The sequence below is a fragment of the Amblyraja radiata genome, chromosome 12 (assembly GCF_010909765.2).
Source record: "Amblyraja radiata isolate CabotCenter1 chromosome 12, sAmbRad1.1.pri, whole genome shotgun sequence".
NCBI classification, from domain to species: domain Eukaryota; kingdom Metazoa; phylum Chordata; class Chondrichthyes; order Rajiformes; family Rajidae; genus Amblyraja; species Amblyraja radiata.
Window position 1 is genome coordinate 33388319 of NC_045967.1, and position 26644 is coordinate 33414962.

General features: G+C 40.7%; 1 protein-coding gene across 5 annotated transcripts in view; it reads right to left on the minus strand.

Moving 5' to 3' along the window:
* Nucleotides 1–25902, minus strand: part of phka1 (phosphorylase kinase regulatory subunit alpha 1) — a 121118-nt gene extending 95216 nt beyond the window's left edge. For 4 of the 5 annotated variants that reach the window (XM_033030432.1, XM_033030430.1, XM_033030429.1 and 1 more), the window contains exons 1-8: nt 25600–25865; nt 13394–13552; nt 12167–12214; nt 10913–11081; nt 8425–8507; nt 4557–4637; nt 2924–3022; nt 155–301 (exon numbers count right to left, since the gene is read on the minus strand). In XM_033030432.1, coding sequence (XP_032886323.1) covers nt 155–301; nt 2924–3022; nt 4557–4637; nt 8425–8507; nt 10913–11081; nt 12167–12214; nt 13394–13552; nt 25600–25680 — 867 coding nt within the window. In that variant the 5' untranslated portion in view covers nt 25681–25865. Of the gene's footprint in view, nt 1–154; nt 302–2923; nt 3023–4556; nt 4638–8424; nt 8508–10912; nt 11082–12166; nt 12215–13393; nt 13553–25599 lie in introns of all 5 variants that reach the window. The other variant, XM_033030431.1, reaches the window with a different exon arrangement.
* Nucleotides 25903–26644: the final 742 nt, after the last annotated feature.

Sequence of the window (26644 nt, forward strand, 5' to 3'; positions counted from 1 at the left end):
GTTAAGTTTGAGCCAAAATGTGACCCATTTTAGAAAGACCACAAAGAGCTATTAAAGATGACTAATGGGAAGGTGACAAAGAACTGTTACAAGTCAAAAGTCACAAGTCAGTCTTAACAGAAGGAGCAAAAAGCAAGATGGAGAAAGGACGTACTTGTAGCTTTGTGATAATCTCTTGTTTAGTTAACTCGACAAGCTCAATGTCTTCTACTGCAAAAGCAGGATAGGAGATAACTGAGAGAAGACCAGCATCAATCTCTTTGGACGGTGATGCCCTTGGCAACATTGATTGCAGAATAAACTGGAATAAAACAAACAGATTTTCATCAAAATGTTTTAATAATTGTGATGCTCTTTGGTGTCTGAGACCAATCCTGCAATTCCTATTTGTTAATTTAGTTCCGCCAGAATGCATAAATTATAAGCTTTATTCATTACTTACAACACAAACTTAACAAAATAATACAGTGCATAACAGTTAAACTAAAAACATGACATGCCTTAATAACCCTGCTTATACCAGATTTCTGTCACAGCTTTTACTAAAGTAAATAAGCAAAATTCTAGTCTAGAATTGTAATCACGTTAAATTATTTCTTCCTCATCCTTATCAACATATTTGCAGTCTTCAACATGTTTAAACACACCATTCTCCTGAACCAGAATCAAATGACGCTACCCTCTCCTGGTCTCATTCTCACTGTACCTGCAAATTATTTGCCTCCAATGTACCTGCAAATTCTTTGCCTCCAATCATCAAGATTGCCTGAATGCATCCCATTACACTTCCCTTCACAGCCTCAGTTCCTTTGCTGCCAAAATACTTATCCATGCTTTTGATGCTCTTTGTGCAACTTTGCATCCATTCTTGTCAAGCCTTTCAACTACCACCATCCATTAACTTGAAAATACAAAACTCTGTTATTCACACTCGTACAAACCCATTCTTTCTTCTCTCATCTAAACTCACAATCCATCAAAGTTGTATTTAAATTTAAACTTCATGCACAGCTTTAAACCCTTCCATGGCTTCCTCCAATCTCTTAACCTCACACACTGTTACAATCCGCAGATGTCACTGCTACTCATAGTCCATCCCATTGATGATTCTTCAAATTAAAACATTCCATGATTAGCAACAATGCCTTCAGATGTTTGATACCTACATCTCTTCTTAATCCAATTACAATACAGCCTGGGATATTTTTTACCATCTTAAAGGTCTGTATCATGCAAATGGGTTTTATACTAAACATGGGAGAAAGCAGAGGACAATTTATGCCTGGCTAATTTGTTACAGTGTACCAGAGAAAACGACTGCGTTGGAAACTATCAACACTTAATACATCATTCTTCACAAAGAATTTATCAATGGAAATGTACCTCGTTCCTGGTCATAGTCCCCATAGTTTATGAAATTCATTTATTGTTATATTTAGGTGTTCCCAGAGATAAGGGACATGCGGAGGTTACTTAAAAAAAAAATCATAGATCTTTTGAGATCTCCTGCAGCATATCCCACATTAAGTGCATAGAATAGTTCAAACATATTGCATATCACAAAACGCAATGCAGTAGAAAATAACCTAATTTCTGATCCGTGTGAAATGTGTTTTGTGCTACAACTGTAAGAGAAAAAAAAAAATTCTTGACAGGAACTTTCTGGCTAACTAAGCACAAACACTGTTTTCCCTTGCTGAAATTATATATCAATGACATTAAACATCTCATAGGTGGAAAGCAACAGCAGCATCTTAATCAAAAAAAACCATTGCATGAGGTTTAAGAAAAGTTTTTAAAAAGTCCATTTTATATCAGCACTATGTTTTGATCAGCAAATCAGTGTTATTAGTGAAAGGAAAACAATAGTGTTCAAAACATTGAATATCAAAAAAAGAATGCGACTAATATTTAAAACAAGGGACAACAATGTTGGCAGACTCAGTTCCAGTCACGTCTTCAGTATTCCAACAACCGAGAAAATTGAGTTTATTTGTGAAATCCTTAGCAAAAGAGCCCAAAGATAATCAAATGCCCACTTGATGTGCTTTGTGCCTATGGTGATAGGGGCATAATGGAGTTGTTGAAGCCAAATTTTGAAATGTTATCTATATATTACTAAAAATCTCATCTTGACCACTTCCTGTATGCGTTGTAATTAAATATGCGCACAAATTATCCCCTATAGCGCTACGATTTTTCGCCACCTTACTCACCAATCTCCTCTGATGCAAGTCAAATGTTTTGTTCCAATCGGAGAAATTGTACAAAAGTTATGAAGGTTCCCCCTCCCCCACACACACCCTCCCCTACACCCCCCTCCCCCACACCCCCATCCCCTCCCCCACCCACCCCCTCAACCCACACCACCCCTCCCCCACACCCCCCTCGTCCCCCACGCCCCCTCACCCCCACACCACTCCCCCACACACCCCCTCGTCCCACACACTCTCATCCCCCACTCCCCCCCCCGTCCCCCACTCCCCCCCAACCTCCCCTCCCCCGAGTGGTGGAACGTTGCTTTGGGGGAACGGGTTGCGTTGGGGGAACAGGTGAGTGGTGGAATATTGCGTTGGGGAATGGGTTGCGTTGGGGGGGACCAGGCCTCCCGTGTGACTGGGACCCAACGGGTCCCATTTAGTCTAGTCTTTTCTAAAAAATTAAATTATTTATTTTAGGCTATATTGTATTGTGTATGACAACCACATAACTCTGAAGGCAAGTTATTTAATTATTTTTTTTATTGAAATTATATTCAAGGATAGAAAAACAAGTATTTATACAGAAATCATTGCATTCCAAAAATGGCAGGTGCCAAACTCTGAATAGTAATAGCTAAATCTGTATTTCACAATTCATCACATTTTCTAAAATATAGGTTAACAACAAGAAGTTAAATTGAAAATCGTTCCATTGATCTTACTTGGCAAAGCTGCACTTCGTCAGCCATGACGTGAATGACTGATTTAGGGCCTCCATTAGCACCAAAAAGGTTCAATTCATCCAATGCTTCCAGAGCTGCCTGCAGTGAAAATAGAAAGAGTTATATTTCAGAACTGTGCTTAAACTGTAATTTTAGCACCATCCTAGGGAACATTCTTGTTTCTATACTAAAATTAAACTTCTTTTTTTTTCCACTTTTGTCACAAAGAACATTAAGACATAAATCTCTCTTGCAGAATGAAAGCTACTACTACTTCATCTAAACTCAGGGAAAGAATCTAAGATTTTTATCCCCCGTAGGGTCAAGGTACATTTCAATGCCTGGAATCTCAGCACAAACAGGATGACAGAATAAATAGATGCCAATGAGGTTCAAACACACTCGCCATTATAATGATCTGTCAGGACATTCCTCACTCATTTATGACCAGTATTGCGACCTGTATCTTGGATCGCTTTAGCAGAAGCAGGATCAATTCAAAGGAAGGACTTGGATCCCACGGATTATTACTCGTAGTCTTGGATACAACATTTTTCATGTGTAAACAAGATACGGATTAGTTGACAGCGTAGCATTAAAAGGTAATGGAATAGTGATAGGCAATATATTATGATTATGGAGGAAACGATACAAGGAAAAGAGCAATAAAATGAAAGGGATCATTCTTTAACATAAAAGTTTTAACTGATTGGTTTATAACGCAGCTCTATAAAAAACTATTTGTACTTCTGATGCTGTATTCGCTCTGCGGAATAAAATATACACACCATGATGGCCAGGAAGCAAACAAGGTAAAAGAGAGATCCCAGTATTAATTCCTTCAGACAGACAAGATGAACAATTAATCTGGTGCCATTAGAGTGGGTTCAGCAGATTTTGTTCATATAAACAGGATTTGCAAAGACTTGCATGAAGCTGGAGAGGAGGAAGGTTCACAATGACATTTCTTATTTGAGGAGTTGGTTGGGCTTTCTCGTCATTGATGATTGATGCATTAATGCACCAAGATCATTTGGATAATATTGGGGAAACATTTACCAATCTCTTTGGGTAGTTACATTTATGCACAAAGAGTGAAAAACACACAAGTAACAGATCTTCATACAGCAAAGAAAAAGAGCTGCTGGAGGATCTTGGTGGCTCAGGCAGCATCTGTAAGAAAAATCCACGTTTTGGGTCAAGACCACATCAAAGATATTAGCCATTATAGTATCTATAATGCTTAATGTCATCATTTTGTGTCAATTACAGTTTTTTTTGTTTTTTTAATCAATATTCCTTGTGATCTTTGGAAATAGTTTAATTTTTCTTCTCTGGAATTTTCATGCCTGGCAAATAAATGACGGTTGTTCCCCGCCTTGAAATTCTGCTTGTTTCTCCTATGAGCTTCTGACCATCAATCCAATGATATCAATGCCTGAAATCGCTAAACCTCCGTAACATTACTGAAACTTGATGTTCGATTGAAACCATTATTCATGCTTTTGTTTCTGCCAGATAGACCATTCCAGTGCTCAGGTGTTTGATTTACCATCTTCCATTCTGCTTTCATTTGTACCTACTCAAAATATTTTATCATAAAAATGGCATTAAATCGTAACTAAATACTTACTTTGGCCATACCTACAGAACTGGCATTAAGTTCTGGAATTCCTCTGTTCGTCTTGTCACCACGTTCCCACATCCCATAGTCCTATCACAATAGGAAAAGAGATTTACGAGAATGATCCCAGGAATGATTGGGTTAACATATGATGAGCGCAGTACCTCACCTCCACATTCTCATGGGCATTTTGAGAGTAATATTAAAGCCAGCCCTCACCTGTGATATCCATATTCACACATGGATAAAATTAAGTGAAAAAGTCACAAATTTCAAGAAGCACAAAACCTATAGTGAATAACATAGCAAACTATTTAGGCCATTTTGTCCAACAGATGAGGCCAACTGTAGTGCCTGAGTACTACCATGACTGTGATCAGTTATCTCACTACAGACCAAAACTGGGTATTCAAATCTACTGGCTCAAGTATCAATAATGCACTTAATCAATCTAGAAAATAATAGCAGAGCCCTAATGTTAGAGTTTGCTTAGTTGACTGTTGTAGGTATACTGCCTTGCATTTTTTTTTTAATTTCTCTCGCTACAGATTTAGAATGTACATTAAAGGACCTGTCCCACTTAGGAGACCTCCACCGCAACCTCAAGCGACTTTAAAAAAAAAATCAAGGTCGCGGTGACCTACAACCTCCTACGACCTTCCACGACTATGTGTACGACCTCCTATGACTATGTTGAAGACCTCCTTCGACTATGTTGAAGACTGGCTTCGACCATGTACGTTTTACTCGAGGATGGTCTCTGGCAAATCATGCTGAACCATGCAAGCAAGGAAGGAACTAATTTGGAGGATGTTAGCACAAATACAACTACTGCTGTTTGCAGTAGCCCTTTTGCTTCAGCAGCCTTTAAAGAAAAGCAGAAGGGGAAGAGCAAGGCTGCAGAGGAAGCACAAGAAGAGGTCTCAATGGGTGAATGGAGATGATGTGATGGACTGTCCCAGTACACCAGATGACTGGAAGAGAGTGGCACTGGGCTTTGACAAAAGATGGAACTTTAAGCACACATGTGGGGCAGTGGATGGCAAGCATGCCATTCTTGTCCCTGTCCCTGGCCCCCTCATTTTCCTTTTCGTATAGGATGGCATTCTGCTGGAACCATTACTCAAGGTCCCCTTCCTGCTGCCTGGTGAAGGTGTAGGGCATAACCTTCCTCCAGCCCTCCCTGACCACCAATGGGGCATCTGCCTCTGATGCTGTGTCAGACACAGGAGAAAGGGCTGCTTTGCTGCCTTCAAATGAGGCAGTGAAGGATGGGGTGGTGGTGGGGACGTATACTACCACCCTGGTCTCCTCCTCCAGAGGTCTCTCATGCAGGGCTACCACCCACTGCACTACCACCTCCTGCCACTCCTCCTCCTGGGTGGGCAACACCTGCATGCCAGGTTTTTTTTAGGGTTGTGCCCTCCCCCTGCGCTACTGCCTTTTTGGTACCATCTCGAAAACACGGGTCTCCTCTCCAAAAAACTCTCCAGCTATGAATAAACATGCCCTGGAGTGACAGAGGTGATGTGCTGTTGTTTAAATTATCTTTTTTTTCAACTGACCTTTTTTTCCATCCGGAGCTATTACCTCCGGCTACCTTCGACTACCTACGACTAGCATCACGACCTACTACAACCAACCTCAACTAAACCTACGACTAAAAAAATATATAGATTTTTCCCACGACGACCTATTTTTAGTCGCGGCCAAATGTTTAACATCTTGAAAAATACGCCGCGACCTGGCTGAAGCCTCGACTACGCGGAGACCACTTTCGACCATGAAGGAGAGTGACGAAAACCTCCTATGACCTCATGGCAACCTTCCCTTAAGCTAGGGGCAAACGCTTTTCATTTTTCACACATAGTCTGGTTTTCCAGTTGGAGACTCCATAAACAGAGCAGGGATAAATTAATCCTGTCATATCTTTGGATGCATCACAGACAGCACAAATTCAGCACAGGATCTATTAGGAGCCCAAATTCAACATCAAACATCCCAACAAATTCATCTGTCACCCTAGCCTGTGCATAGATCACACCCAAGCCACCGCACTGCTTAATTTCCTAACATCCATTTTGAACCTGGAAATTGGATGCAAGAATAATGAATGTTCTCGCTCACTGTATTTGAAAGTCAAACATTCTGGCTTCACTCGATTTCTCACCCAAACTGTAGAGACGCAGTCTTCGCGCAGTAGCAAATTACGCAATTAATCATTAATTTTGACAAACTACACAACTAAAATGCAGCACTATGCCTTGCAACAAGATTCCACAAAAGGAATGTAGGTGAAAGCAGGGGAAAGCTGTTCAGACGGTTCTTACAAACCTATATTAAGTTTTAAACAAATCTAGTAGCAATGTTACAAAATTTTGAGATTTTAAAAATCAAGTCTGTAATTTATCCCATCAGATAAAGCATAAAAATAAGTTTAATTTGACACCTAATTCACTTTCATATCTCAAGTATTTAAAAAGTTATGGCCATTTTCATACTGGGAAATGAGCATCTTGTTCCCTATTGATTTTCTATGGACATAACAAAAAAGCTGTGATCGTGAACAGTCAAAAGCCCATAACTTTCTTAAAAATTAAGAGAACTGAATGAAATTTTCAGTTATCATAGATTGAAGCATTCTGAAACAAATATAAAATAATCTTACTTGGATGACCTGAAATTAAAGCATATAATTAGTTAGTTACCTAATTGTAGCTAATTTCAGACTTCAATTACTAGATCTAAACATCTATCCATTTCTTAATAAATGATTAACATTTTTAAATAGCCTAAATGTCCAAATAATATTCACAAATAATTCACAATAAAACATGATTTTTAAATCTCATTTACATTAATTTATAGGCCAAATGGAAGGAATTTAGTGTTTAATTGCTGTAAATAAATGCCCATTTAAATCAGCTTTCCAGTGGGTCCCTGTGGAACGCGCTGGTTTAGAACGTTCACATTGCGGTAGATTTGTGCCCCAAATGCCCAGAAAAATACTGCGGGATTTAATGGGCCCAAATTGAGCTACTCGCAATAGTAAACTTTGTATAAAGGGATCTTTAGAAGCCCTTTTTAATGTAAAAATATACAACCTAACTTCTGCTATTTGCTTTATGAGACCATGCGGTTGCTGACGGTCGCGGGTTTAAAGATTGATTTTTAAACTACTATAACTATTATTCAAGGCCTTTAAACCTAATAATAGCTTTTGCGACGGGGTCTTCCAGCGATTTTTCGTTAATAATTAACTAGGCTGAACATTTTCGATTGGAACAGCTTAGAGAAAATCGCGTTTTAAACCCGCCCCCTCTAAACGGCGCCAAAATCGCGCACACCCGCAACGGAAGATTTTCAAGGACGCTTCAGGTAGGCTTTGCAACATACCTAAATCTAGTGGTGAAAGTAAGCAGATAGAGCACACTAATTAAAAAAATGACCAAAATGTTCAGTAAAATAGGATGTCTTTAACTATAGATAGGGCAACACAATGGCACAGCTGTTAGATTTGCTGTCTCACAGTGCCAAAGAGTGGGGTTGGATCCTGACGTTGTCTGCTGTCTGTGTGGAGTTTGCATGCTCTCCCTGTGACCACTTGGGTTTCCTCTTCATGCTCCGGTTTTCACCCACATCCCAATGATGTGCAGGTTTGTAGATTAATTGAGCCTCTGTAAGTTGCTCGTAATATGAAGGAAGTCGATGAGAAGGTGGGATAACAAAAACTAGTGTGAATGGATGATCAATGGCCAGCATGGACTTTTAATGGACATTAAATTTAAATCACTTTCACCATTGAACATACCACAATATTTCTTCCTGAAAGTTGGAATTAATAATTATAGAAGACTCAGGATATCTGGATACTCACTGCAACTTTGTACGCTACTTCGATATAAAATACAAGATTCTGTATAAAATTCACTTCATCCAAGGTAAAAATTATATGAAGCCCTGGGGTGGGGAGGGGAGGGGAAGAGAGTAGAAAACAGACATTATTAATGCCTAGCGTTCCATGAAAACTATCATTTCGTAAAATTTGGCATCATGACATTGTCTCATTTTTGTACCAATGGAATCACCAAGAAACTCAAGGAGTTATGTTAACAACTATTAAATGAAGAAATGAAACAAAAAAACGTTCTTAGAAACATTGCAATCTGTAAAGTTATAAAACAAAACACCAGCTATGATTTTGAAGTGTATGTAATGAGAGTTATTGAAAAATTAAACATAGGCATAGAACTCTGCAAAAAGGTTAAAAAAAACTGAAAAGTAGCATGAGCTTTCAAAATGTATATTTCAGGAAAAGTTAAATCTCTTTAAAAGAAAAAGATCATTTAAAAAAAAACATTAAAATAATTCCAACACCAAGTGAAGTTGCCTACTCTAACTGTTATTTCCAGCTGCTTTAAGAATTAAAAATCAACATTTATTAACATGGTCAGGGGACGAAGGCAGAACAAATCAAATTCACAGCATATGTGCAGCTTACTACTCATTTGTCATGAAAGATCAGTCAATGAGATTATTGTTTGGATGTTGCAGCACAATTACAACCAAGAAATTTGGGTGCCAGTTGTTCATAACTGCTTCTGTGTATTTCTAACAAGGAATTCATAGATTTGTTTGGTTGAAGTGGAATGCAGAAATGTGGAAGTATCCAAAACAATGGTCTAGGAAGTCAAAAGTCTATGTGAAACCAAGCATTATAACACAAATAGTCCCATCAAATAAGTGATGGAAAATAAGCCATAGCTGACACCACTGTTAGAAAAAAACAGTTAATTTCAGTTCAGTTTAATTTGTTCTCACGTGTACAGTGAAAAGCTTTTGTTGCGTGCTAACCAGTCAGTGGAAAGACAATACTTGATTACAATCGAGCCATTTACATTGAATGGATACATGATAAGGGAATAACTTTTAGTGAAAGGTAAAGCCAGTAAAGTCCAATCAAAGAAAGTCCGAGGGTCACAAACATGGTAGCTAGTTCAGTACAGCTCTCTAGTTGTGGTAGAATAATTCAGTTGCCTGATAACCAAAACGTTCAGTAAAACAGGATGTCTAACACTACACAGGGTGACACAGTAGCACAGCTGGTAGATCTGCTGTCTGTCAGTGCCAGAGAGTGGGGTTCAATCCTGGGTGCTGTTTGTGTAAAGTTTGCATATTCTTCCTATGACCATGTGGGTTTCCTCCAGATGATCCGGTTTCCACCCACATCCCAATGATGTGCAAGTTTGTAGATTAATTGAGCCTCTGTAAATTGCTCATTATATGCAGGGAGTTGATGAGAAGGTGGGATAACATAGAACTAGTGATGATCAACGGTCGGCATGGAATTGGTGGGCGCAAGAGCCTGTTTTCTTCAGATTGAAGAAGGGTCCCTACCCGAAACATCACCTGTCCATATTCTCCAGAGATGATGCCTGACCTGCTGAGTTATTCCAGCACAAAACTAGCATCTGCAATTCCTGTTTCCACTAGTGTTAGGAAGTTGGCCAAAGGTTTAAGAGAAGGGGAAACAAATGCAGGGACGGAGGTCCAGAGCTGTTGAAATTAGTGGCTGCAGGATTCATGGAGAATGATTGGATAGAACAGTTATAATCTAGGAGTGCACAGAGAGAGAGAGAGAGGGGAGAGTCTGGTGGAAGGTAATAATGAGCTACTCTAGTTTGTGGTTAAAAGACCTCTCATTGATATTTGCAAAGGGACTTCACTCTTGAATGAGTTCTAACGAGATCCTGGTTTGATTTTACATAATATAGCAAGCTGCACATATCCAGTCAAAAAAGAACATACACTTTCAATCACATATGGTAGCTAGAGTATTGACTGAAAAACGAGCGCTGGAAATGACAATTTCTTGACATTTTGAATGAAAAACAGTCTTGCAAATGCTATAACTACTGTATGTTTGTGGCCTGTTCAGCGAGGGAACATAACCCCTTTAAAAGTATTAATTGGTACTTAATCGGGAAAGGTTTGATGATAAAGGAGTATTACTCACAATTACGAATCAAAGTAAACAATCATCTAAATAAAATGAAATGCAAGAATGTCCAAATTAAATCTCATTGCTATGTTAATTGAATGCAATTAACTTCCTATGTTAATTTCCTGTTCCTGTTCCACAAGTTTTAGGAGGGAAGAACAATTCAGACCATCCAGTGGCTCCCAGGAAAAGTGCACACAAACACCAAGGACCAACAAAATGTGACATTTCCCAAGTTCCTATGTTAATTGCATGCAATTATGATATCAAAAATTAATTCCACAAATTACTGGTGAATACAAATATCAGTACTGGTGAATTACAATCATCATTAATTATAAACCGTCAAGTGGCATGCCCATACCTGATGCAGTCATTTGTGCAAGATAAAGCAGATAAAGGGAGGTGGCATCTATCTGCAGGTGACCCCATTTATCATCATCAACCACTGTGTCACATGTTGCATTATCATATTTTGCATGAAGTGCATCCTTTGTGCTTAAGGACTTCTTAAAATTTTCAACTTTAATCATCTATGTGTATAAAAGTTGTAATATTAGCAATGGCAAAATATAGTAATACACACAATATGCTATGCTGACACCTTCCTACTGATCAACATTTTACAGGCCATTCATGGGGTTATGAACACCTAACTTACAGACTCCTCTACATATAAACAAACTCCCATAATATTATTACTCAACTCCAAAGTCCAATGTACGCATATACGTTTGTTCGTATGAGCAGCAAAACTAGTTTCCTCTCTCCCCACTTGTAGCAATTCCTATCATTCTTGTGTTTATTATGTCATTTAATATAAATTGGTTACCAAGGTATGGTTCCCATGTCAAATACAAACCTTATTTGTTACCCAGGGAAGCCTGCATATAGTAATTTCACTTTATTTATCCGACTGATGTACCCATTGATCTAATAGCTTGCATTGACAACCAATTGTTCAAATGCAGTGAAATGCCTCAAGACAGATCACAATATACAGCAACTAAACTCACGGAATTAGCTTCCTGTTCCACAAGTTTTAGGTGGGAAGAACAATTCAGACCATCCAGTGACTCGTAGGAAAAGTGCACGCAAACACCAAGGACCAACAAGATGTGACATTTCCCAAAGCCAAAAGGTCTGCACATCTTCTGCATAATCTTATCCAAGATGAAAGACATCTTGGGTAAGACACCAAAAGGCTTCTGTATCCTCAAGAGAATCACAGAATCTTTTCAGCAGTAAGTAAAAAAATGTTATAGTGGTTAAGACTGGTAATCACTTCACTGGGATATAATATTTCATACCTCCAGTCACTCCAAAGTATTTGTCCAAATTGAGAATAAAGGATTAACAAATCGAGATTCAGTGTTAAATTTTACCAACTTTGATTTTAAAGAGAAGACATAAAAACTTAGTAAAATATTTTTAAAGGATGCAAACTAGGATAAAATATTCAAAATATGTTTGTCAGATGAAAAACTTGATATTTGCTATTTTTTTTTAGTTCAAATACACTGCAAGATCAAGTGCTTTGGAATAATTCAAAATGCTAAATGGGACTAATCACTTTACAGGCACAGGATATGATATGAAACCTGGAACGATCTTGTACCTGTTTCATCATACAGTGCAGCAATCCACGCATCAGTTTCACCACACTCTGGAATATGAAATTAAAACCAGAGCATGTTAATATGCAGTCAGCAATTCCTACCAAGCCATGACCCTTAGCAGCTCTTTTCTGGCACTGCTGCACCAACCTCAGCTTTCACATGACATTTTCAAACTGTTCAGAGATTAAGTTACAATCGCTCAGTCGGTCCAATAAAGTGTTTCACTCACACAGCAAACATTTTTAGATGAATTAAACAAGAATATCTAACCACATAGCTAATTTTCAGAAGCTTTTCAGAAATGTTTAACTAACCAAAGCCTGCTTTTCTCAACATTATCAATCCTAGGTGGTGTAAAAGTGGAGGGTTTTATGTAAACAAGTCCCATTGGAGCAAAGCTAAATGTTGGCACAGTAGGGTGGGGTGAGGAGTATGAAGTTTGTGCATTACTGGTATTAATATATAATCTTCTTCTCTAAGCTTTTTCCAATAATTTCCCATTATGGATGTTTGAATGTTTTTGAGAATCTTCTTTCAAGTGACCATTATTCATGTGGACCCGGAACAAATTATTCATATATACTGAAGCAGAATGGGGCCTCAATTTTCGCAGACTTGATATTCAACAACAGGAATCGTGGCTGATTTTTGTAGCACTATTACTATCCCAGAAATTTGCAATTGTAGCATCTTAATATCAACGTGCAGTTTTATCATGGTTTCTTCAGTATTGTTCTAGAAGAGCCACTGAATACTACCTTTCTAACAATGAATATTTTTAAATCTTTGTATGATGAAATCCCATGCAGCATTGTTCCTTCTTTCCACAATATTCATTGGACATCTGACAAGAATTAATAAAGCCTGAATAGTTATATATTACTGGGAAAAATGACTGAATTTTGGAATATTAATGCAAGGAAATTTTCAGAATAACCAGATCACATTCAAGAGTAGCCAACATGTAAGAGATCGCAAACCTACATCAGTGAATCAGGATTGAGTTGCAATAATAAACAGAGGATAGATTCCAATCGAAGGTGTAAAAATAATGGTTTCTTAATCTTGTACTTGAATAATAGTTTTATTATCTGGTCATTATTAATCTTAGACTCTTGATATTACCAGTAAAAGCAAGGGCAAAGGAAACAAATTTATGTTTTGTGAAAAGTATTTTCTCCCTTTTGTGAAAAGAACTGCCAGAAATGCTATGTGCCGCTACTTACCTGCTCGAGCTCATAAGCTTTTGCTTTATCCTCGTCACGATCTGCGTTTTTACGATAGGCCATTCCCAAACCCCAGACAGCCAGGATGCTGTACACGTTATCACGCACCCAAGCATTCTGCTGATCAGCAGCGGCAGGCAGTAATCCAGTTACAGAATTCTACATGAAAGGAGAGAAGATTATGAATAAGTTTTAAGCAACAAATACATAGTGCCATATCAATTAACAAAGAGGACACAAAGTACTGGAATGGAATTAAGTGAAAGTAGAAATTAATGACAGGGTAAGAAAAAGTACTGGCAAATAAGATTAAAGAAAAATCCAAGCATTTAATAACAACATGTAGAGAAAGGTATTAATAGCGCCAAGGGGGCGCTGACAATGGTAGCTGCGCCAACAGTCTGTCTGTCTTTTCGTCTTTTGTTGTTGTTATTTTTAATGTTTTAAAAGTTTGTTTTAATGTTCTCTGGTTTGTTTTATGTGGTGGGTGGGGGAGGGGTTCAGGGGAAACTTGTTTTCAATCTTTTACCTTGCCGGAGATGCGATTGTTTTCCAGGTCGTATCTCCGGTCGCTCTGCAGTCTAACATCGTGGAGCTGGAGGCCTTGCTCGGGACTGACTTTGAGCCCCACCGCGGGAACGGGGACTTACCATCGGAGCCAATCCCTTGCCTGGGATCGACGCTCCAACTGCGTCCTGTGGACGGTAACATCAAGGAGCTCGCAGTCTCGGGTAGAGACCGCAGATGTCGGGAGCTCCAACGACGCAGAAGGTTCGACCAGCTCGGCGTGAAGGAGCTGAGATACCCCAGATGCAGTAGCTTGATCGCCCCAACGTGAAGGGCCCAAATGCCGCCTGCTACGGGAGTCAAGATCGTCCCGTCAACGGAAGGCTCGAGGCCCCCGACTGCGGGAAGAGATTGAACCTTTTTTCACAGTGAGGAATGCGGAGGAGTCACTGTGGTGGATGTTAAAATGTATTTTGTGTGTTCTGTTGCTTTTAATTGGTATGACTATGGCAAATGAAATTCCTTGTTTATTGCAAAACACACTTAGCTAATAAAGTATTATTATGATGATTATGATAATATTATGATAACTAGCAAAGAGCAAAACCTTTTTAGGGACAAAAGTGTAACCTATGTGTGGAGATAGAGAGGGTTGGTTAGGTTCTTAGTTAATATTTTGAATCCATCTTCACAAAAGACATTAGTGTCGTTCTTCAGTGGATGTGTGAAACATTTGATGGGGGGAAAAAAGGATAAAAGGAAATATTGTGGATCAAACACCAGGTCTATTGTATTGTAAGGGAAGAAAGGAATACAGGAGAAGGAGGTAGGGGTGGCGGGCAGGGAAATGTGGCTACTGTGGCTAGGGTGAGCTGCTTTAAATACCTGGGAGTCCACATCTCAGAGGATCTGACATGGACATCACACGCTGCCGCACTGGTGAGTACTTCAGGCAATTGAGGAAATTCAGAGTGTCTCTGAGGATCCTCCAGTGCTTCTACTCAGCGGCTGTGGAAAGCAACTTGTCTGGAAACATCACAATTTGGTTTGGGAACTGCTCTGCCCAGGACAAGAAGGCTCCGCAGAGAATAGTGCGTTCGGCCGAACGCACTATGGGAACTACACTCGCCCCCCCTGCAGGAACTATACATCAGAAGGTGAAAATCTAGAGCCAACAAGATCATGGGGGATTCCTTCCACCCCAGCAACAGACTGTTCCAGCTGCTACGGCCAGGCAAACGCCTCCGTTGCCATGCTGTGAAAATGGAGAGGATGAGGAGTTTCTTCCCACAGGCCAGTAGGACTGTAAACCTATCTCACCAGGGACTAACTTTACTGTACCAATTTACTGTTGTGTGGTGTCTTTTTTAAATTGCTGTTTTTTTCCTTTTTTTTTCTCCACAAATATGTAATATGTGAATATGATATTCTGTTCCATTCTGTTTAGTCGGTTTTTTTTTGCACAATCTGCAAGCATTGCCACTGTTCATTTCACTGCACATCTCATATGCGTATGTGACGAATAAACCTGAAATGGGGTACCCAGAGTAGAAAGGGGTGAGTAAGGAGAGAGGTGGAAAAGGGGAACGAATCTGTAAGACAGGGGAGGGTGAAATAAGGTGTGCACGAGGGGAGGAGGAAGCTGGGTAGATGAGAAAGATAGAGAGAGGCATTGCTTGAAATTGGAGAATTCAATGTTCAGGTTATAGGCTGTCCTTGGAATTGGAGGTGTTGATCTTCCAGTTGTCATATGGTCCTCATCCAGTAGAGAAGGAGTCTGAGAACATCCAGGTTAATATGGGATTGAGAAGAGTAATTGAAGTGGCAAGCAACCAGGTACTCCAGCTAGCCCTGGCAGATAGAGCACAAGTATTCATAAAAATGTTCGTCTTGTTTATACTTGGTCCCACCAATGTAGAGAAGATACATTGAGAGTGCTGAATGCAGTAGACAAAAAGTTGGAGGATGCGCATGTAAGCCTCTATTTCAACTGGAAGGGCTGTCTGGTTCCCTATATGGAGGCAACGGCAGTGTATGGACAGGTATTGCACCTCCCGCGGTTGCAGCGGAAAGTGCCGGGGATGAGGGGGCTGGGGGGTTGAGAGGGAGCAAGAGAGGGAGCAAACTAAACAGTCACCCATCAAAAACCCAACTATGCAGCTTCCATCTTAAAAATCGAGATGCAGGAAAACAACTGAGCGTCTCATGGGATGGCCACAAACTCTCCAACCACTTCCACCCGTGTACCTCGGAGTCACACTCGATAGGGCACTCTTTCAAAACCCACCTTCAGAACACAAAAGCCAAGGTCAACACTCGCAACAACATCCTGCGCAAACTGGTAAACTCAAAGTGGGGCGCTGATCCACCAACCATCCGTGTAACTGCCCTAGCCCTGTGCTTCTCCACAGCTGAATACGCGTGCTCAAGCTGGAGCCGCTCCCACCACACCAAACTGGTTGACACAGCCCTCAACGACACCTGCCGCATTTTCACAGGATGCATAAAGACAACGCCAGTCCCGTGCCTCTACGCCCTAGCTGGTATTGCCCCCCCCCCCATATCAGACAATCCATCGTCGCCCAAGACGAGCGGAGAGCACAGGAGATCGATACCAGGCACCCCCTGCACGGACACACAGCACCTCCACCCCGACTGAAATCCAGAGCCAGTTTCTTGCAGACAGTCCCACCTCTCCAGACAACCAAAGAAACAGCAAGGACCAACATCTGGAAAGATGAATGGAACCAGCTCAACACACGAGCCCATGACTGGATGGAGAGAGGAATCACTCCGACTGAATGCCTCGCCAGCAGGCACGACCTCCCATGACTAACCTGGAAGACCCTCAACAGATTACGAGTGGAGCAGGGGAGGTGCAAAGCACTTATGAAAGCATGGAACTACCAGGCAGAAGACACATGCAGCTGTGGAGCAGTACAGACAATGTCCCACCTACTGGAGTGTGACGACGCCCCCCAGTGCAGCCCCCAGGACCTGGCTGAACCGACCCGACCAGCTGTGACCTGCGTCAGATACTGGCAGAACGACATCTGAGATTGCAACGGACTCGAAGAAGAAGACAGAGAGAGTGATCTCTACTGAAGGCAGAGCAGAGGGGGGAGTGCACTGGTTATGCATGTTCATCCACACGATTCTGTTCCTAACCGTGCTCGGTACATTTTGGAAACATACCATTAAGTCTATATTGCCTCTTGACAACTAAATGCCACAGTTCAAAAGGGTGTGCATGAAAGGCCAGTGTGTTTAAAATGCCTTCGCAATTTATACAGTTAACTTTAATCACAATTTCCTTCCTCTGCACCCCATAGTGAAGTTGGAGATGGTATCAAACAGGAAATTAGAAATGCGTGCGACAAAGGCAAAACCGTTATAATGGGTGACTTCAATCTACATATAGATTGGGTGAATCAAATTGGCAGGGGTGCTGAGGAAGAGGATTTTTTGGAATGTATGCGGGATAGTTATCTAAATCAACATGTAGAGGAACCAACGAGAGAGCAGGCTATTTTAGACTGGGTATTGAGTAATGAGGAAGGGTTAGTTAGCAGTCTTGTTGTACGTGCCCCCTTGGGCAAGAGTGACCATAATATGGTCGAGTTCTTCATTAGAATGGAGAGTGACATTGTTAATTCAGAAACAATGGTTCTGAACTTAAAGAAAGGTAACTTTGAGGGTATGAGACGTGAATTGGCCAAGATTGACTGGCAATTAATTCTAAAAGGGTTGACGGTGGATATGCAATGGAAGACATTTAAAGACTGCATGGATGAACTACAAAAATTGTTCATCCCAGTTTGGCAAAAGAATAAATCAGGGAAGGTAGTGCAACCGTGGATAACAAGGGAAATCAGGGATAGTATCAAAGCGAAGGATGATGCGTACAAATTAGCCAGAAAAAGCAGCATACCGGAGGACTGGGAGAAATTCAGAGACCAGCAGAGGAGGACAAAGGGCTTAATTAGGAAAGGAAAAATAGATTATGAAAGAAAACTGGCAGGGAACATAAAAACTGACTGCAAAAGTTTTTATAGATATGTGAAAAGAAAGAGATTAGTTAAAACAAATGTAGGTCCCTTGCAGTCAGAAACGGGTGAGTTGATCATGGGGAACAAGGATATGGCGGACCAATTGAATAACTACTTTGGTTCCGTCTTCACTACGGAAGACATAAATAATCTGCCGGAAATAGCAGGGAACCGCGGGTCAAAGGAGTTGGAGGAATTGAGTGAAATCCAGGTTAGCCGGGAAGTGGTGTTGGGTAAATTAAATGGATTAAAGGCCGATAAATCCCCAGGGCCAGATAGGCTGCATCCCAGAGTACTTAAGGAAGTAGCTCCAGAAATAGTGGATGCATTAGTAATAATCTTTCAAAACTCTTTAGATTCTGGAGTAGTTCCTGAGGATTGGCGGGTAGCAAGCGTAACCCCACTTTTTAAGAAGGGAGGGAGAGAGAAAACGGGGAATTACAGACCAGTTAGTCTAACATCAGTAGTGGGGAAACTGCTAGAGTCAGTTATTAAAGATGGGATAGCAGCACATTTGGAAAGTGGTGAAATCATTGGACAAAGTCAGCATGGATTTACAAAAGGTAAATCATGTCTGACGAATCTTATAGAATTTTTCGAGGATGTAACTAGTAGCGTGGATAGGGGAGAAACAGTGGATGTGGTGTATCTGGACTTCCAGAAGGCTTTCGACAAGGTCCCACATAAGAGATTAGTTTACAAACTTAAAGCACACGGCATTGGGGGTTCAGTATTGATGTGGATAGAGAACTGGCTGGCAAACAGGAAGCAAAGAGTAGGAGTAAACGGGTCCTTTTCACAATGGCAGGCAGTGACTAGTGGGGTACCGCAAGGCTCAGTGCTGGGACCCCAGCTATTTACAATATATATTAATGATCTGGATGAGGGAATTGAAGGCAATATCTCCAAGTTTGCGGATGACACTAAGCTGGGGGGCAGTGTTAGCTGTGAGGAGGATGCTAGGAGACTGCAAGGTGACTTGGATAGGCTGGGTGAGTGGGCAAATGTTTGGCAGATGCAGTATAATGTGGATAAATGTGAGGTTATCCATTTTGGTGGCAAAAACAGGAAAGCCTATTATCTAAATGGTGGCCGACTAGGAAAAGGGGAGATGCAGCGAGACCTGGGTGTCATGGTACACCAGTCATTGAAAGTGGGCATGCAGGTGCAGCAGGCAGTGAAGAAAGCAAATGGTATGTTAGCTTTCATAGCAAAAGGATTTGAGTATAGGAGCAGGGAGGTTCTACTGCAGTTGTACAGGGTCTTGGTGAGACCACACCTGGAGTATTGCGTACAGTTTTGGTCTCCAAATCTGAGGAAGGACATTATTGCCATAGAGGGAGTGCAGAGAAGGTTCACCAGACTGATTCCTGGGATGTCAGGACTGTCTTATGAAGAAAGACTGGATAGACTTGGTTTATACTCTCTAGAATTTAGGAGATTGAGAGGGGATCTTATAGAAACTTACAAAATTCTTAAGGGGTTGGACAGGCTAGATGCAGGAAGATTGCTCCCGATGTTGGGGAAGTCCAGGACAAGGGGTCACAGCTTAAGGATAAGGGGGAAATCCTTTAAAACCGAGATGAGAAGAACTTTTTTCACACAGAGTGGTGAATCTCTGGAACTCCCTGCCACAGAGGGTAGTCGAGGCCAGTTCATTGGCTATATTTAAGAGGGAGTTAGATGTGGCCCTTGTGGCTAAGGGGATCAGAGGGTATGGAGAGAAGGCAGGTACGGGATACTGAGTTGGATGATCAGCCATGATCATATTGAATGGCGGTGCAGGCTCGAAGGGCCGAATGGCCTACTCCTGCACCTAATTTCTATGTTTCTATGTTTCTATAACATCACCTACGCATATCGCCACCTCTTATGATCAAACAATTATTATATTCATCCGAAGTAACTTTCCCGCTGGTCAAACAGCTTTTTCAAGTAAAATTAACCAAGATTTAACTGGCACTAAAATAATGATTTACATTTACATGCTGCCGAGATTGTAAATAAATACTCTAGTTCATTTAAAACTTAAAATCAGAATCACAAAAACCAGAATCTAAGGAAAAAAAGCTAGCTTGTTGGGTTAGATAAATACAATAGAGATGGGGACAGGTGCAAGAGCATGGAGAAACTTGAAAACAGATTTTGTGACTGCTAGTGTGAAACTGGATATAAAGGACCAAGCAAAAATGTAATGGGTGAATGAAACATATTAAGATCCAAGTACCAGAGTTTTGGATGAGCTCAAGTTTATGCAGAATGAAAGATGCCCAGAAGACCATTGGAATAGTCAAGGATAGAAATAACAAAATCAAAGATGAATGTTTTGGTAACAGATTATCTGAGGCAGAGATACAACTTGGCGTTTTAAGTGGAATAAGCCAGTAGTGGATGTAGAAGGGATAAATGGGTGTAAATCCAACTTCATTTCAAAAATAACACCAACTTTTCAAAACATCTAACACAGTTACAGCCAACTCAATGAGAAGGAAATTGAGGTCGACAAAGTGCGGTTGTGCTGGGATCAATGATAATAGCTCAGGAAAACGTTGTTGTAGTAGGTTTTTGTAGCCTCTCGGACATTGCTGTAAGGTGACACAACCATATACACTTATATTCTAATCTTACTGTATCCTTGTGCCCCACATCTTTGCATATTGCTTCAATGTCCAAGCAATTAGCTTATCTAAACCATGCATGCAATATGGAACACAATCTTATTTCCTTGGGGAGGACAACATGGCAATAAGCCAGCGTACATGTATGGTTTCAATTTCCAATTGGAGTCACAAGTTACTGATCAATGGAAGGAAATCTGAAATAAACTTTTCTCCTCCTCTCAACCAAACATTGAGGCCAACCATAATGCTCTCTCCAATGCTGCCATTCTGGGCTGGAGTATTTTCTTTTGAGAGCAATCAGTGATATACCAAAAGCAAATGACACCCCTGATAGCATAGGTTTGAAAACATGCTTTCCCTCAAATTTCCACAAATTTATTTGCATAGCATAGAATTCCAAAATTGCAACAAATAAGCAGATTATGGCAATATTCTAACTTCCTAATTGAATGTTTTATTTTTAACAGAACTGACTCAAAATGAGGATTTAAATTAAATAGAAATAAAAATGCAGAATGCAGAATTACAGTGACATTTACTAGAATTATTTGCACCCAGCCATGCATTCTCAAAAATGTACTTCATTTCGCATCTCTAGAATTACCTTGTATTTACTGCAATGAAATGGTGTGAAGGATGTTGCTTGATAAAATCAAATGTATGTCACCTAAGGTTATTTAATGATCTATTGAATTGTTTGAAAGGGAGATTTATTGAGTATTGGATGCCTGCACACTAAGTTATAGAAAAATGTCTTCATAATGAAATTAATACAATAACAATTGTACTGCTAAAATCTGTATTCTGGTAGAATATATCTATTATATCTACGGGAGCAGACGGGGATGGTCCAGTGGCAGTTCGACAGAGCTTGCGGCGCCGGGGATCCGGGTTCGATCCTGCCTGCGATTGAGGCACAGGTCTGTGTGCGCAGCGGCACAGCTGCCGAGAATGTCTCTCCGCCGGTCCAGTCTCTCCCCGTCTCCAACTTTCATCTGCCCCCTCTCTCTCTCGCTATTACAACCCACTCTCCTGCTACCTGGCACCCCTGTTCCTCAGATTAAATATATTTTTACACATGAATTATGAATAAAGATAAGAATTTATACACAGTTTATATAGCCAGCGCTTGGTTCACTTTTTCTTTATCGCGAATGACCTTTGAAAAACCCCATAATTCTTTGCATTTTTTTAATACCGAACTCGCTTATTCTGGTTGAATATGTGGTGTGGAAAAGCTACAGGACAAAACTTAAGCTATAATACATTCAAAAAACAAACTTTAAAATTACACAAGTGTTGTTCGCACAATAATTCACTTGAAAATTGATGCAACGATATGTTGTTCAAAATTTCTCAAAAACATCTCATTATGATTAACTTAGAGAGCTGCATCTTTTCACTCTGGATAGTATAATCTTTAAGGATGTTAATGGAAGACCATGTCTAAATAAATAAAGTATTTCTCCTGCAAGGATCATAAAATACAGTAAAGGTTTTAAGCTTAGAGCTGAGTTAGATGCAGAAAGGTTGCTGCCACTTTACATTAGTTCTGCCAATTACAAATTTGTTATACGGGTTAAAAGTAGGTTGGATAAGTTTATTTTTTAATTGAACACAGCAAGATAAGTGGAATGCAGAACGTTACAGTCATTGAAATTCTGAATGCTTGGATACTGAATATGTTTGTCATCCAAATTTATTTTGAGGAAATGGAGTAGAATTTGCCTGTTTTCCCCACATTAGCATTGGGATTTTCATCTGAGGTTTATGTCATTCCCAGAAACATGACATCTGATGAGAAGGAACATTTGCTGATGTATAAAGAAAAACTATACTATAGATGCTGGCATCTAAAACTGAATGCTGGAAGAACTTAGCAGGTTAAGCAGCATCTGTGGACCAAAGGCTGTATTGACAGTTTTGGTTGAGTGCATAAGGACTGAAAGAGAAGAAGAAAGATGGACTGTATATAGCAATATGAGGGGTGCAGAGAGGAGTTTGGGATAGAGGCTGGTAGATGATAGGTAGAACAGATGGGGAGGGGAAGATTGACAAATGGAACCGTGTTGGGGAAGGTGAACAAAGGAAAATGAAAACTAAATGGACAGGTAGACAACCAAGCATATCTTTTCACATGCACCCATTTGTTGGTTGGAAGTGGTGATATTATTCTACAAATCACAGAACACAGAAAATCATTGTCTGTTCCACCTTCATATCTTTCACCAAGGAGACTTTTTTTTTAAATGCTTTGACAGAAAGTTCTCTATGTGGATGGTGAAAATACATGTATATATTTCTTAACACTGAAAAAGTAAATCATTTTAAATTCATCTGCTCACATATTTCATATAAGCAACTTTTTGATAGGCATCTGGGTTTGCAGGAAATGAAGGGATATGGATAATATGCAGGCTGTTAAGAGTAAGTCTTGGCATCATGTTCGGCACAGACATTGTGGGCCGAAAGGACAGTTCTTGTGCTATCTTCCAACTTGTTTTAATAATATGGACGGTTCATTTTGAGCTTTCCGTTTCTACCTTAACTCCAATTAAATACCAATAGCATGTATACATTTGACATGGAATTCAGCTTAATGGTTCAATTGTTGACACTACTTTGGAAAAGGAATCTACAAAACATGAACTTAAAGTAGTGGTTAAACTTCATGGTATATATTTAACCTTCATCTAATATCATTTTGTGAACTGTGCAACTCTGGGACAACAATCATAAAGGAGGGAAGAGAACACGAGCAGATCTAACATGAGAGAAAAACAAAGTGATATGATAGCTATGAAACATCAACAGTTAAAAAGAGAATCAGAAGTAAAATGACTGAAAAGCAGTTTTGAATTAAAGACATTTCTAATTATAATTGTTCTTTTCTTTAGCATTATTGAAAGGGGATGATGTATGCAGAAATTTTCCAATCAGAATTGTTTTCCCACATGGTTATCAAACGGAAATTTTTGAAATGTCAGGATATTACGACATGTCATGTATATTACGACATGTCTCTAATTAAGTCTATTTTAATTCACCATGTAACTGATCACTGCTGCAGGGTCAGCTCTCAACCAGTGGTCACAACCAACAACTAAAAACAAGTGCATACTTCCCACCTGTACAGTCAATGAGTATATTACTACAATTTAAAAAGAACCACATTTTTACAGATTACAAGTGCCTTCAGCAAACGATGGATGTGGTTTGGAATGAGGGCAGAGTACACAAGGGAAGGGGTATGATCGATTAAATAAGAGTTTAAATTATTACTTCCCCCAGCAAGCCGTGATAGGTGCATAAATGTGCTCGAAGCGTGAGTGCAACATCACGTTCAGCTCTGAAAAATTCCCAGGCATTACCTGGCAAATTTATCAGCTGGTTTCCTCTAGAATGTACATAAAAACAAAGCCCCTCACCAACTCTGCTAGAATTCATATAAGTTAACATCAGCCGACACAACTTGAAGGGTGGATAATCATTATTTCTTTCCACCTTTCTTCCCTCAGCTGAACAGACCAAAACAGATCAACTTTTCAATCACCCACTCAGTTCTACATGATAGTTACTGGGTGGTGCACACAAAAAATGTAGTAATTTAGTGCTATAGTAACAATCCAGATATTAAAAATTGGAATTCTGAAATAAAAACAGAAAATGATATAAAAAGCACATAGGTCAGGCAAAAGCTGTTGAGCGACACTGAATTAGTGTTTTAGATTTATGACATTGCTTCCAAATTAGGGAAGATTAGAAATGAAACATGTTTTAAGTTACACAGAAGAGAATTGGAATAGGAAGTTGGTTCTGCTGCCAACTCATCTAACTGCAACATTAACTCTATGTTTCTCTTTCCACATATGCTGCCTAACTTCCTGAGCAGTTTAACATCATGTTTCATTTCTGTGTTTTGTAACTCAAATCCTAACAATTTTTTTATTTTGCAAAACACAAAGTACCAGAGTAACTCAACAGGTTAGGCAGCATCTCTGAAGGACATGGTTAAGTGACATTTCAACAGATCGGGATTGTTCTTCATACAAATAATTTTCTTAGAGAGAAATCAGAAGGATTCAGATCCGAAACATTATTTATCCATGTTCTCCGGAGATGCTGCCTGACTCAGATACGCCAGCACTTTGTGTCTTATTTTAAATGTTTTTCATATGTACATTACTCTATTTTCTTTATCGCCTGCTTAGAGCAAACAGTGTTTCCCTTCCAACCTTCCCCTTCCTCATAACTTAATAAATGTCTATTTCTAACCTTTTCTTGCTCTGGTGAAAAGTCATTAGTCTAAAACATTAATCATCTCTCCATGAATGCTGCCTGAATATGTGATTTCTAATTCAGAGACTGAACTATTAAAAAAAAAAACGTTTTAAATTGGTAACACATAAAATAGAAATGATCTGAATGCGATAGAACGCCAGCCAACCTCGGCTTCAGTCTCACTATACCCTTTATATATCTAAAAGGTAGACAATGATTACAGTGTCTTCCAAAACTTCCCATACTCTAAACAGTCACTGGTACAGGTTTGCGAACGTTAGCAATCTTTTGAGGAAAACTACATCCATTCACCCAGACCCAGGTATGAGAAAAAGTAAATGCCAAGGTAAACGAGCATCTGGTAAACATTCAACGCTAGCCAGTTAGACCTGCTGCGGTACACAAAAATGCTGGAGAAACTCAGCGGGTGCAGCAGCATCTATGGCGCGAAGGACATAGGCGACCTTTCGGGCCGAACCCCTTCTTCAGACTGCTGCGGTTGCAGGCTGGTGAGCACGAGTTATAAACTGTCAAAACACATTGACCTCATTAAATAGAACAGTTTGTATTCATCTGCAATGACAAAGTTAACTCGTTTCATTGTGAAACTGGCTCGAAGCCAGCGGATGAGTTTCACGAATGAGTGTCAAGGAGCCGCGGGCTGTTTAACGTGCGAGTCTTGGTCACCAAGCCCGGGTTACTTGATGGGAGACACTGTTCCTCTGTAGGTTTGCCGGCAATTACCCACCTGATGGCACAGGATGGTGTTGCTCACTAGCCGGGCGTAATAGTCCAACCGCACCCCGGAGTTACTGCGTCCCCTCATCATGGGGCTCAGCAGCCGCTGCCCGGCTCAACGATCCTCCCGTAAACCTCACGGCAATCCCCTTGCACCGCGACGAGCAGCCTGACACTCCCCCCCTCCCCACTGCCGAGGCCACCTGTTGCTGACTTCGCTGGCACCGAGTTGAGAGGAGCCGGCGGCCCCTGTCGGCGCCCGGCCCATCGGTCCTGCCAACCACCGCCAGGGGGCGCTGCGCCCACTGTGCCTGCGCACCACCGGCCCGGCGCCTGCCGTTACTGCGCATGCCCAGTGCCGGCATCGCTCTGCCACGTGCTGGGCGCGTGGGCTTCATCTTTGGTGGTCATCGCTCGCGGGGCCGGACAGCGCGCGTGTGAAGGGACACACGAGCAGACGGACAGCACCTGGGGTCAGGGTCAAACCACTGACCAAACCAAGATTGTTAAGTATTTGGACACGCTCGAGGCAGGAAACATGTTCCCGATGTTGGGGGAGTCCAGAACCAGGGGCCACAGTTTAAGAATAAGGAGTAAGCCATTTAGAACGGAGACGAGGAAACACTTTTTCTCACAGAGAGTGGTGAGTCTGTGGAATTCTCTGCCTCAAGAGAGAGCTGGATAGGGCTCTTTAAAATAGCGGAGTCGGGGGATAGGGGGAGAAGGCAGGAACGGGGTACTGATTGGGGATGATCAGCCATGATCACATTGAATGGCGGTGCTGGCTTGAAGGGCCGAATGGCCTACTCCTGCACCTATTGTCTATTGTCTTATTGACTCTAGGACTGTGAGGGAGCAGCTCTACCAGTGTGCTATGTCTCCAATACTCTTCCCCTGAAGAATAGTGTGTATTATTGCTTGTAAACCAACTGAATAATGGTGGCCACCAGTGCCCTTATTAATAAGCCAGTTCGGTATTCCGAAAAAACGCAAGGAATCATGGGATTTGTTAAAGGTCATTCGAGAATTTTTAAAAGCGAACGGGGTGCCTGGTT